The sequence below is a fragment of the Tachysurus fulvidraco genome, chromosome 2, assembly GCF_022655615.1.
Source record: "Tachysurus fulvidraco isolate hzauxx_2018 chromosome 2, HZAU_PFXX_2.0, whole genome shotgun sequence".
Classification (NCBI taxonomy): Eukaryota; Metazoa; Chordata; class Actinopteri; order Siluriformes; family Bagridae; genus Tachysurus; species Tachysurus fulvidraco.
The window spans coordinates 15631738-15643334 of record NC_062519.1 but is presented as its reverse complement, the minus strand read 5'-3'; the positions used below and the strand labels follow the sequence as shown (position 1 = coordinate 15643334).

The 11597-nt window shown below is 37.6% G+C and overlaps 1 protein-coding gene across 1 annotated transcript; it reads left to right on the top strand.

The window, feature by feature from the left end:
* The first annotated feature begins 410 nt into the window (after positions 1-410).
* stimate (STIM activating enhance) lies at positions 411-9863 on the top strand. The gene is made up of 8 exons (XM_027176435.2): positions 411-1439; positions 4234-4282; positions 4432-4527; positions 4623-4744; positions 6056-6168; positions 6509-6586; positions 6795-6944; positions 8349-9863. The coding sequence occupies exons 1-8, from the start codon at positions 1226-1228 to the stop codon at positions 8463-8465; spliced, it is 939 nt and encodes a 312-aa protein (XP_027032236.2). The 5' UTR covers positions 411-1225; the 3' UTR covers positions 8466-9863.
* Positions 9864-11597: the final 1734 nt, after the last annotated feature.

Sequence of the window (11597 nt, the reverse complement as noted above, 5' to 3'; positions counted from 1 at the left end):
AGAGCTGATCTCTGATATAACTACATGTCACAACGTCAGGCCAGAATTTGTCAGGTCTGAGCTGCGAGAGCCGGTGAGAGAACCAACTGTATTTATCACCAGTATTATCTGAATATCAGTGTTTACACACATTTGAGTGTTGTACACAACTCCTGAAAGACTTAAGCAGCTAGAAATTGTTCCCCCACTAGCCATATTTCTTTTCTAGAAAGAAAAAAAAAAACATGTCCCACATTTTTAATGGAATACTATTTGCCTCATTCCACACTGTTATCATTACTGTCGTGTTTTATTCTTTATTTATACAACTCTTAATCATGATACAACCCTGCTTAGCTGGTTGTAGTTTTTTTTTTTTTTAACTACTGAACAGAAGTGAACCACAATTCCCAGAATTCTCGTGTGGCGCGCTTTAAACACGTCACTGTGGAAATAGGGAAGTTGAGTAGGATATCGAGGTGGATGCGTTCCGTGATGTTGAACGTGTATATTTGCAGTCGAAGGAGCTCTGAATGGAAAAAGAATTCCCCTTGAATGTGATCCGGACAAAAATTGACGTCTTCATAAAGTAGAAAACTAAAAACCTAAAACGGACGACTCGGAGTCTGAACCGACACAGGAGATTCATCAACCGAGTTGGATTTTATAAGCGCTTTCTCTGCTGGTGTAGGCTAAGAAATGTCATTTTATAAACACTAAAGTTGCTAGAAATATAAAAACAAACAAATAAAAGTCTAATATTTGACGTGTTTTCGTAGACATATCCTGTTTCGGTGTTGTAAACATCACGAGACACTCAGTGTAGCTCAGAAGCTACACAGCTAGCTAGCATGATAAACAGTTAAATAATCCAAATAGAATTTTTAAATAAAAGAAAAACAAAACAAAACTAGTTCTTGATGAGGGAATAGGATTCGTAGAACATTATAGCATCCTTGGTAGATGTTTCCTGGTTGCTTTATTACGATGTTAATCCATGGCATCCTTAGTGATGTGAGGTAGACTGGCTAAATAAGTAAAATAAACAAGTATGGGTTATAGTATAATATAACAGGTGGATTGAGCTTGTTGAGGAGAAAATGGGAAACGGAGGCTGGAAACAAACCCTTTTAATGATCTGAATGAACTAATATTTCACACACACACACACACACACAAGAATTGAAGAAAGAAGACGTTGACGTTTCTTTAAGGAGTTGGAAATATCCCGCTGCAGCTCAGAAACATGGCGATGTTTTTGTCCCGACCTGAAGAAGGAAACGCAGCCGGACACTTGATGTCCAAACCTGCGGAAGGAGCCGCATCAGGGCCGCTGCTGCCCTCCAACTCGTCTCCCCCGGACACGGGCATGAAAGGATGTGCTAACGGAGACCTGATGGACAGCTTCGGTATCTTCCTACAAGGCCTGCTTGGTGTGGTAGCCTTCAGCACCCTCATGTGTAAGTTCAGAAGACTTTCTAATAAACTCCTAATAATGGTCTTTTTTTTTTTTTATCTTTTTCTACCTTATTTGAGGTCTTGTGTCCTGCGATGACGTCACAGGACACTTTAGTCCAGTGGTGTGTTCAAGTTGTCATGTTTAGGTGGGAAAAAAACAAGAAGGTGTCACATAGAAGTGGACAGGGAGTGCGTTCTTTTGTAGCTTGTTAGAACAAATGAAGCCTGTATTTTGTCACGTATACGTTATTACAGCACAGTGAAATTCTTTCTTATGAAGGTTGGAGGTCAGAGTGCAGGGTCTGGCATGGTACAGCACCCCTGGAGCGGTGAGGGTTCAGGGCCTTGCTCCAGGGCCAGACAGTGGCAGGCTTGCAGCGCTAGGGTTTGAACCCGGATCAACACCCCAGATCTTAAACCACTTGAGCCACTTTTTTAATTTTGTTTCCTTTCTGCTGTTGCCTCTGGCCTTCTCGTTAGGGATAACTCAAACCCTATATCGATCTAAAGATACCTGTTTAGTTTCTTAACACCTTCACACCTGAACTAGATAACATGAAACCAGGGGTGTGGTTTATTTGATTGAATTGACAAGCTGTCCTGCTGAACTAATCATTAAGTGCATTTAAAAAAAATAACTACTAAAAACAAAAACACTCTGATGTGTAGATAACAGCATACTGTTTTAGATATCACTTAATAAATAACTTGATGTGAAATCTACTCTAACGTTTATATAATGCTTCATATAATTATAGTCTCTGTACCTGTAATGTCGTATGACTCTGTGAGCAAATATTATGCTGTGGTTACACCTTAAACCCTAAGACGTGTATTCGGATGCTTGTGGCATTATTCACTGACTCAACAGCTAATCTGAAAAGTTTATTATTTGTAAAAGTTTGTGTGTGTGTGTGTGTGTGTGTGTGTGTGTGTGTGTGTGTGTGTGTGTGTGTGTTTGGGAGAGGGAGAGAAACTTACACCTGGTTCCTAACTTGGTCAAACAGCAAATACTAACTTGGCACATTCCTACATCATGGAAACGTAAATAACTTTGGTGCAGACTTTTTTTCCTCTTGAATAAGTGAATGAATATTTAATAAATATTTAAATATTCCTAGTAAGGTTTTATTCATCTTTAGCTCTCTAAATATTTCAGTGATGTCACCTTGAAGTGTTGAATGTTTAGTAATTTGCAGAGATGTCTTATAAATGAGATCAAAATAAGGCATGTTGAAGACCCGGGTCTTCAAGGCTTGTACTGATAATCTGAGTAAACGCTCCATTCCAAAGGTCCAAAGTGTAATGAAGTGAATAAATACTCATCAGCCACTGAAGCAGTCTCACTTTGTAACAGTTGGTGAAAAAGTTACAACTTGTAATAGCTGTTACGAGGTTGTTTCACGGACGCTCCAAGATATTAAATGTCACTATAAATTGATCAGAAATAAATATTTTCATTTTTTAATAAGTAACCTTTTGTAATTATTACTGAATCACTGCGATATGAAAGGAATAATGCACTTGTTTTGTTTTGTCTCAGAACGTTTCATACCACCCCATTGTTGATTACTTTCCTATAACTTATCTATATTACACTCCCTCCAGTGTTTTACTCCATACATACAGCAGTTACTCCTCATGTAAATAGACAAAACACAAACAAAATTATTTTTACAAAGGCAACAGTCAAGCAAAACCAACAAAACAATTTTTACAGAAAAAAAAAATCAGTTTCATTTTTTGTGAGCAGCGTTTATGGTGGTTTTATGGTTTATTAAAGGAAGCAGAGGAAAGTGTTTTGCAGAATTCTGTTGAGCTACAAACACAACAATTTTTGTCAGAAATAACCAGAGCTTTATTTCTGTTCATTGCTGTTACTCACTATGTAGCTGAATAGCAACCCTGTCAGAATAGTTCCAGCTGCTGAAGTATAGGCAACAAAAAAAAATCTAATTAATAAAAGTTAGGAATATCTCTGTCTGTCTTTCTGTGCTGGATTATCCATCGTAGCATAAATATCAGAAGGCCTGCATGGGTGTGTCTGATCAGTTTGGTTTGGGGAATTATTTAGTAATGCAGATTGATCGTCATGGATGTGAAATCTGATCTCGTAGACTTGGATTGTCTCACTGGCTGCTCTCAGACACGGCCTGGAGGTCATGTGATCGGACCAGGGAAATGCTGAGTAATGCATGGAGTTCACCTCAAGTGAATACTTTATGGATTTTATGTTGTATGGAAGCTTAAAGATTGTATGAAAGATTAAGACAGTAAAAAGACAGTAACAGGTGACAAATATTTAAAATATATATTTATTAAAATATTTAGGATATAAGTGTGTTTGTTTCTTTTGGGTTGTTATTGTTGTTGATTGATTATTTTTTTAAGTGCAGTACACTACAGTATTTCTTTTATTTGTTTGTTTATTTATTTTCTATTTATTTATATATTTGTTTGTATGTTTGTTGGGGGGGCTTCTTTATTTCCCCCATATAGAAATATTTGATTTATTATTATTATTATTAAACATATTATTATGTTTGTATTTTAATTCTGTTGTGTTATTGGAAAGCATGCCTTCTTTCCTGCTACTTTAAATAACTCCTTGAGTGCTTTCTGCATACTTTAGTCTTCTGCTGCAGTGTTTATTTTTTTCCCAGAACCTCATGGACTAGAGCCAGACATCTATTATCTAGCAGAGAATATTCCTGGTAGCTTTTATTGATCCATTTTTGTGGCTCAGACCTCGTTTCAGTGTTTGTTACATTTTCTTTTTCTGTCTTTCCACTGCAGTGAAGCGCTTCAGAGAACCCAAGCACGAAAGAAGACCCTGGAGGATCTGGTAAGGCATTCACAGTTTGAACCGAGACACATCAATGCAGAATTCTATAGGATTTGGTATATATCCTGACTGTCCACTATATTAGGAACCCCCTCACTTTTATGCAGCTATCTGCTACTCATGTTTTCTGCATCTCACTCCTCCTTCAGGTTTCTTGACACTTCCAAACAAGCCATTGGGATGCTCTTCATTCACTTTGCCAACGTGTATCTGTCAGACCTCAACAAGGAGGACCCGTGTTCACTGTGAGTCCAGCATCTCTGCTGCCGTCCCTGTCGTCACCGCTGTCATGTTTCTTAGCATGTGACCAAGTTTGCTTTTTTATGTGGCCTGCTGCCAGATACCTCATAAACTTTCTGTTGGACGCTACACTGGGCATGTTGGTGATTTACGGTGGTGTGAAGGCCGTCAGTGTCGTGGTCGAGTGGAAGCAGTGGGACTCACTGCGCTTCGGAGAGTATGGTAAAGATTTATTTTTATAATCTATTTTCTTCTGAGGTAAAGGTTAAGCCTCAGTTTGGGAATAAATTCGTATTTTATCATAATTAGCTATCATTTATCCAGAAAACTGTCAGTTTACACTTTGTAGTTCAGAGAGCTCTTTGCTGTCTGCCTTTTTTCCCCTGAATTATTTATTGAACCTAATCATTTAATTAATTAATTACTTAAATAAATTATTTACATAATAATAATAATAGTAATAATAATCATCATAATAATAATAAAAATATTGGTAGTATTTCATTTTTAACATTTATTAATGTATTTAAAAACAATTTAACTAGAGGTCTTTTTTTTTTTTTTTAAACCATTGTTTAATTAATTATTATAATCGTTATTTTTCCACAAACAGCTTGCTCAAACTAACCTACAACAAAAAAATACACAGCCGTCAAAGCAACTTGGACCAAACCTCTGCTTTTTATTCACATAAACACTGGAATTGTGCCAAAAACACCATTGTCACTGCTTTAGCGATATAAAAATTGTGAAATAGCTACGCATTACAGACGAAGATGAACCCAGTCACTGTTTTTAATTTAGATCGGATCGAGTTTTTTGTATGTCTGAAAAAAAAAACACTAGTTAAATTGTTTAATAAATGTTGCAAATTAAATACTACCACTATTTTTATTATTATTATGATTATTATTATGTAAATTATTTAGTTATATTATTTAGTTAAAGGTTGTAATTAATCAACCCTTCCCCCTAGTACAATGAAGCAGTTTCTGCTAGAAAGTGGGCAGGGCTTATTTCTGTCCCTGGAAAATTTCCAAGCAGTCTTTTAATTACAGCTCTAGTATCACCTTGAACGTTGTAGACCGAACCTTTTAAAAGATTAGCAAAATAAATCGTGTGTGTGTAAGACTGTCAGTCTAATATAAACGTCTGCCCTTCACCAGCAACAACCTGCTCGTGTGTGATAGTTATTCTGCTGTTTGATTAACCTCTAGGGATTTACACTGATTACCGCATAACATGCAAGAAACTGCGTCTGTGATTATTTAAAGGCTTGTCAGGCTCGCTGAGGAGATCATTATTCACTTCGCACGCCTGCATTAATCTGCATCTCACGTTACAGTAGGGATGTGTGATGGAGGATTATGAGCATGGATTTCTCCTCTTATACATGATCGTGTACGCTGAGGCACAATTATACACGCTCGCATATTGTTTGTGTTTAATGAACGAAGCCAGAGTGTATTCTACATGCTCTGTTTGCAGTATATTATTAGTCATTGGTGTGTGTGTGTGCGTGTGTGTGTGTAGGAGAGCCGGTACAGTACACCGCCTGGGCAGGACAGTGTGCACTCTACATCCTAATTATGATGTTTGAGAAGGTGGTCATCATCCTGGTGCTTCTAATCCCTCAGTGGAAGAAGGTCAGTGACACTTTTTACACCAGATATTTCATATGTGTAATCTGAAGCTCAGACAGACTTCTGTGAACGGTCGTCATTTTGGAAAACTGGATTTGATGTCATTAAAAAAAGGTTTTATTTAAACTGACCCATTTTCGCTAGTAAACCTTTTAATATTATAAGACCTGGTATAAAGCATCTGTCGTTCTAGAAAGAAAATCCAACACTCTTATTAATTAATTTATTGCAGACTGTCACTTTAACCGTTTCATTCATTTATGGTCCAAGGTGAGCTCGACCTTTAACCCGAATATTCTCATGTAATGTATTTTGTACCTGGATGCATGGGTGCAATGCACAGCTGGTGCTGCTGAACCCCATCACAAACCCTCAGCTGGAGTTGGCTCTGGTTATGCTGATTGTGCCGTTCTTTGTTAATGTAAGTGGAACGTCTGTTTCCTCTGGTCAGACTTTACTCCATACTGAGACTTTCACACCTTTTTGAGTTAGTAGCAGTTGTAAATTTTTGTGTGCGTGTTTGTGTGTGTGTCTGTATATGTGTGCATTTGTGTGTGTGTCTGTGTGTATGTATGTATATTTGCGTATATGTGCGTGTGTGCCTGTGTGTGCCCGTGTGTGTGCGCCAGGCACTGATGTTCTGGGTTGTGGATAACTTCCTGATGAAGAAAGGCAGGACAAAAGCCAAGGTGGAGGAGAGAGAGGTTGGAGATGATTCGAGGGGCAGCAGCAAGGTGCGCTACAGACGAGCGCTCTCTCACGACGACTCTGAATCCGAGGTGAGGTCACACACACGTACACACACACACACACACACACTATAACAGCACAAAGATCTGGATTGACTCGTCAAAAAAATGCTACATGAACTAATAATCCAGCTAATGAAGTTTAGAGAGAGACGTCTAACACTTCAGGTGGCAGCTACGTCACCGTAAACCCCATTGTCCTGTCTGCTTCTCTGTTTTGTTTGTTTTGTGGGTTTTTTCCCTCCTCATCGTGAGCCATTTATTGTACAGGCTTATGAAGCAGGTGTGTTTAAGCATGACTCGCCCCATATCCTTTACACACTACCTACTCTCCGCATTTTGTCATTTGCTGCGTGGAACATGACGGACACGTTAACCCCACCTTGCTATCTGTAGCGTTTAGCACACTTGAGTCATTTGTTAAAGAGTCATTACACAGGTCATGTGTAAACTCCAATTGTTTGTGTACCAGGTTGCTAAGCACCTCACTTTTATATGGGTCTGTCTTCTATAATCTTCTTGTGCGGTGAAAGTTTGTTTTATTACCTTTCCCTTAACCGGATTTGCAGGGGAAAAAACACTACATATATTAAAAATACAGAAATCATTGTTATTTATTTAGTTAATTAGTTTACTAGTTAGTTAATTAGTTAACTGTCCATATCTGACTCACTTTGGAAAAGTCCTAATGGGTTTTTTTTGGACTTAAAGAGACAGTAGCTTGCCTACGGATGTTTTATATGACATCATATTAAGGATCTTTTAATGTAAGTGAAATGTTGGCAGATTGCTGGAAAAAAATCAAAAAAACTACACCAGGACCTGAATCAGCAGTAATAGTATGTTGCCATAGCAACACATAAAAATCCCTCTGACTTAACTTTAAAAAAAAAAAAAAGATCCAAACGTTTGCACAGATTCTGTGATGCATGTAGCAATATCCATAACACTATAAGACAATATTGTGATACGATATCATCAGTATGTAAAGATTGAAGACTTATTTACTCCTCGAAAGCCACAATATTATAATACAATATTGTGGCTTGAGAGGATTAAATAAGTCTTCAATCTTTACATACTGTTATTCAAACTGTGATGAGCAAATGTTACTGACAGATTCACTGCATGTCCTTTAAATTCTGGAAAATCAGATCTGGTCTTTAGACAAACGAATAGATATTTTATTTGTGTGTGTTTGTGTCAGCATTTTGTGTGGTCTTTGTTCCTTCTCCTTTTCACATCCTCGTGTGTGTCATCCGTATGTATGTGGTTTGGTTTCTCATCGTTTTTTGTGTGTTTGTCTCGTCCTTTGTCTGTGTGTGTTTGTGCACAGTTTGTGTATGTGTGTTATCCGTATGTGTGTTTGTTACCAACTTCTTAAAGGTGTGTTTTACAGAAAGTGTGACTGTATCTATTCTCTTCCCTGAACAGATCCTCTTCTCTGCGGATGACGAAATGGAAGATTCAGACGGAGATGAGGATGTGCGCAGACTCGCGGGTCTCAAAACCGTTAAGAAAAAGAAACACCGCCTGGGCATTCCGGTCTGACATCGGATCAGGCATTCAGACCTCGTCATTCCTGTCACAGACTCACCCTGCTGCCTTCTGCTTGTCTGACAGAGACATCAGCCAGTGTCCAGCCTTCTGGTGGGAGGAAGAACAAAGCCCTAGGTACTGATTACAGGCCTGTGAAGCTGCAGGAGCTTCATGATCACCGATTCACCCCACAACCCCATCCAAAAAAACAATGGGAGAAGAATGTGATTCTTTCCTGCTGGCTTCTACTGCCATCTCTCTTTACAAACTTTTTTTTTATTAATAATAATAACACATCAACCATGTTAAGGGATGCGTGTACTGGTGATCACTGCTGCTTCTTTATACATATAGACTCGATTCACTATGTGGCTGGAAAGACAGGACGGACTTTATACTGAGGAGGAAAACAGCAAAATAGAGTTTGTCCCAGCCTTCAAGCACACCTCTACCTTTAACATCATCCATCTTGTTAATGCTTCATCAACTCTGCTGTATTTAGGACTAACATTAATAACATGCGTGTCGGTTTAATCACGTTCATGTTGATCTTGTGTGGTGCAAAGACCTCAGGAACAAATGGTTTGGCGGGCAAATATAAAGTGTGTACAAATGTGTTTACCTACAGTATGGATTCATTGGGTTTCATATGAAATGGAACTTTGTTGCATAACTGTGAAGAAGAAAAAAAAAATTCTGCAAAAACATATGGTTACACTCATCTGTCTGACTTTATTGTCCTAAAGTGTTTTTTTTTTTTTTTTTTTAGCTTCCTTCATTCAGGTGGGAGATTTTGACCGACCCCTTGGTCTCCTTTTGCACAATTTGTTTAATCAGTGTGTTGTCACTGTTTTTTTTTTTTTTTCATTATTATTTCTTAACATCTGGGATATCATGCCTCTGTATTATCCTGTAGGTATTTATTCTTTTTGTTCTTTGAATACTGAAAGTTAAAGAAACTCTCATACATTATGCCTTCTCTGTAGCAAAGATCAGATTTTGGCATCCTGTAAATCCTGTAGCATTTTTCCCCACTTGAAGATATTACACAGACAGAGACAGAGAGAGAGAGAGAGAGAGAGAGAGAGAGAGAGAGTATAAACTGACATTTTGTGGATGTTTGCTTTTCTGGTGTTGGCGTGAGTGTGTTTTGTGTCTAACGTTTCAAAGTTCTTGTGCGTGCGCTCGGCCTGCTGATTTTTTGAGTACTGTGATGATCGGCGCTGACGCCGATGTTCGTTTTTGATAAACTCTGACCACGGACACTTCGGTGATGTTCGTACACCAAAATCTTAAATACTAACTACTACACGATCGGGATTACTCACAAGTTACATTCTCGTTATATGATTGTTTTCAATAAACAATGTCAAATTTTCTTTTACTGCTTATTAAAAAAAAAAAGATCAATGTCTCACTTGGTCATTTTAACACAATGTTACTTCACGGACCAGGAAGAATCCTAACTGCTGGACCACTGGAAAACCTCCTTCAGCTGTAGTGGGTGCAGTGACGGAGGAATGGCGACATGTAGTGACGTGGAGTTTGGTGTAGTCCTGAAGGGTCACTTCTCTTTTTTGCTAATCTGCTCATTTCTTTGCTAGTTTCCAACAGTATGTACTACTAGTACACTGGACAAAGAATACAGGACAGGTGACATGGAGGGAGCTGCGCACACACACACACACACACACAGGATTTGATATTCCTGCTTGACTCTAGTTTGAATCAGGAAGCATTGGCATAACAGCTCAGCAACAATATCAGCAAATCCTCACCACAATGAAATGACAAACAGCAGACATAACACCCTGCACTTGCTGGGTTTTTATGGACAGAGTGAGTATAACCTGAAATATGTACACACAATATGTCAGCATGCACACACACACACACACACCCTATGTGGCATTAGGGCAAGGCTTGTTGAGCTGTGTGAAGTAGGACTTTATAGTAGTTGATGCTTTGTTTTTATTCCAAAAAAGGGAAATGTTTTTATTGTTTCAGGTTATTTTCTATCATTTGTAATATAAAATCAGACACATTTTATATGAGCTCACCATGTCCAAGTTAGGATGTTTATCCACCATAGTGTATTTCTGTTAAACAAAATAGAATTAAAACAAAATAATATTGCTTTAGTGACCATGTTTGTGTTAATTTGCAGGATAGGGTGTTCCTATTATTTTCTAAAATGAAGAAATTAATGAATTGCTTTAATTTTTGCTTTGATTAAAGTAAAATAGCATTCAGTGGCAGTGTTTGGAAATTGGATGGTTTGGAAAACAAGAAAAAAATTCTTAACTCAAAAATTCTTTATCAGACATCAGAAGAAAAAAAAAAATAATAAATGAATCAATGCTGAAATATCACAGTATTGCTCTTGGCTCCACACGATGTCAGGTCCATTGTGCGGTAATAACAGCAGCTACCTCCGTTACCATGACAACAGTAAAGGACTTTTTTTTTTTCTTGTTTTTTTTTCTTCTATTTTCAGGTTATGCATGGCAAGAATAAGTATTAAACTGGATTGATTTTTTTGTTGTTGTAATTCTGAATTTATTTCAATAAGAAAATCTGCCATTTATTAAAGCCATGTTCCTGATCATGTATATTATCTTCCAGTAACTATTATGTTTTCTTAACAATAAATTAGGGCTTGAGAGTAAAGAATAATCTGTACAGTTACTTAAAATAGTGACTCTATCAGATCAGCATTTGTCAGTGTTTCTTAAGTCTAACCAGATCCTTCAGAACACCAGACACATGGCCTCAGTGACTATTCATAGCTTGCTTTCCCCAAAAACACACACACACACACACTGACTGCTGCACTCATTCACTAAGACTGACTCATTGTGCTTTGTTATTTTGTTTTGCTGTGTAAAATTGTTCCGGCTGTTAAAGACGTCCCCTTCTATATCTGCTCGTTTGATAAAATCGTTAGTGTTGAGTGTGTCGAGAATATTTAGGAGCTTATAAACCAGTAATGTCATTGTTTATTTATAAAGAGAGAGTCAATTATATTTAAAGTCTGTTTAAAGGGATAGCTATTCTTGGGTTTTTATTATAACTGCATTTTCTCATAATTCATAATCGTAGAATTCATATAAAAGTGTCAAACTTTTACTTTTGACAACTTTT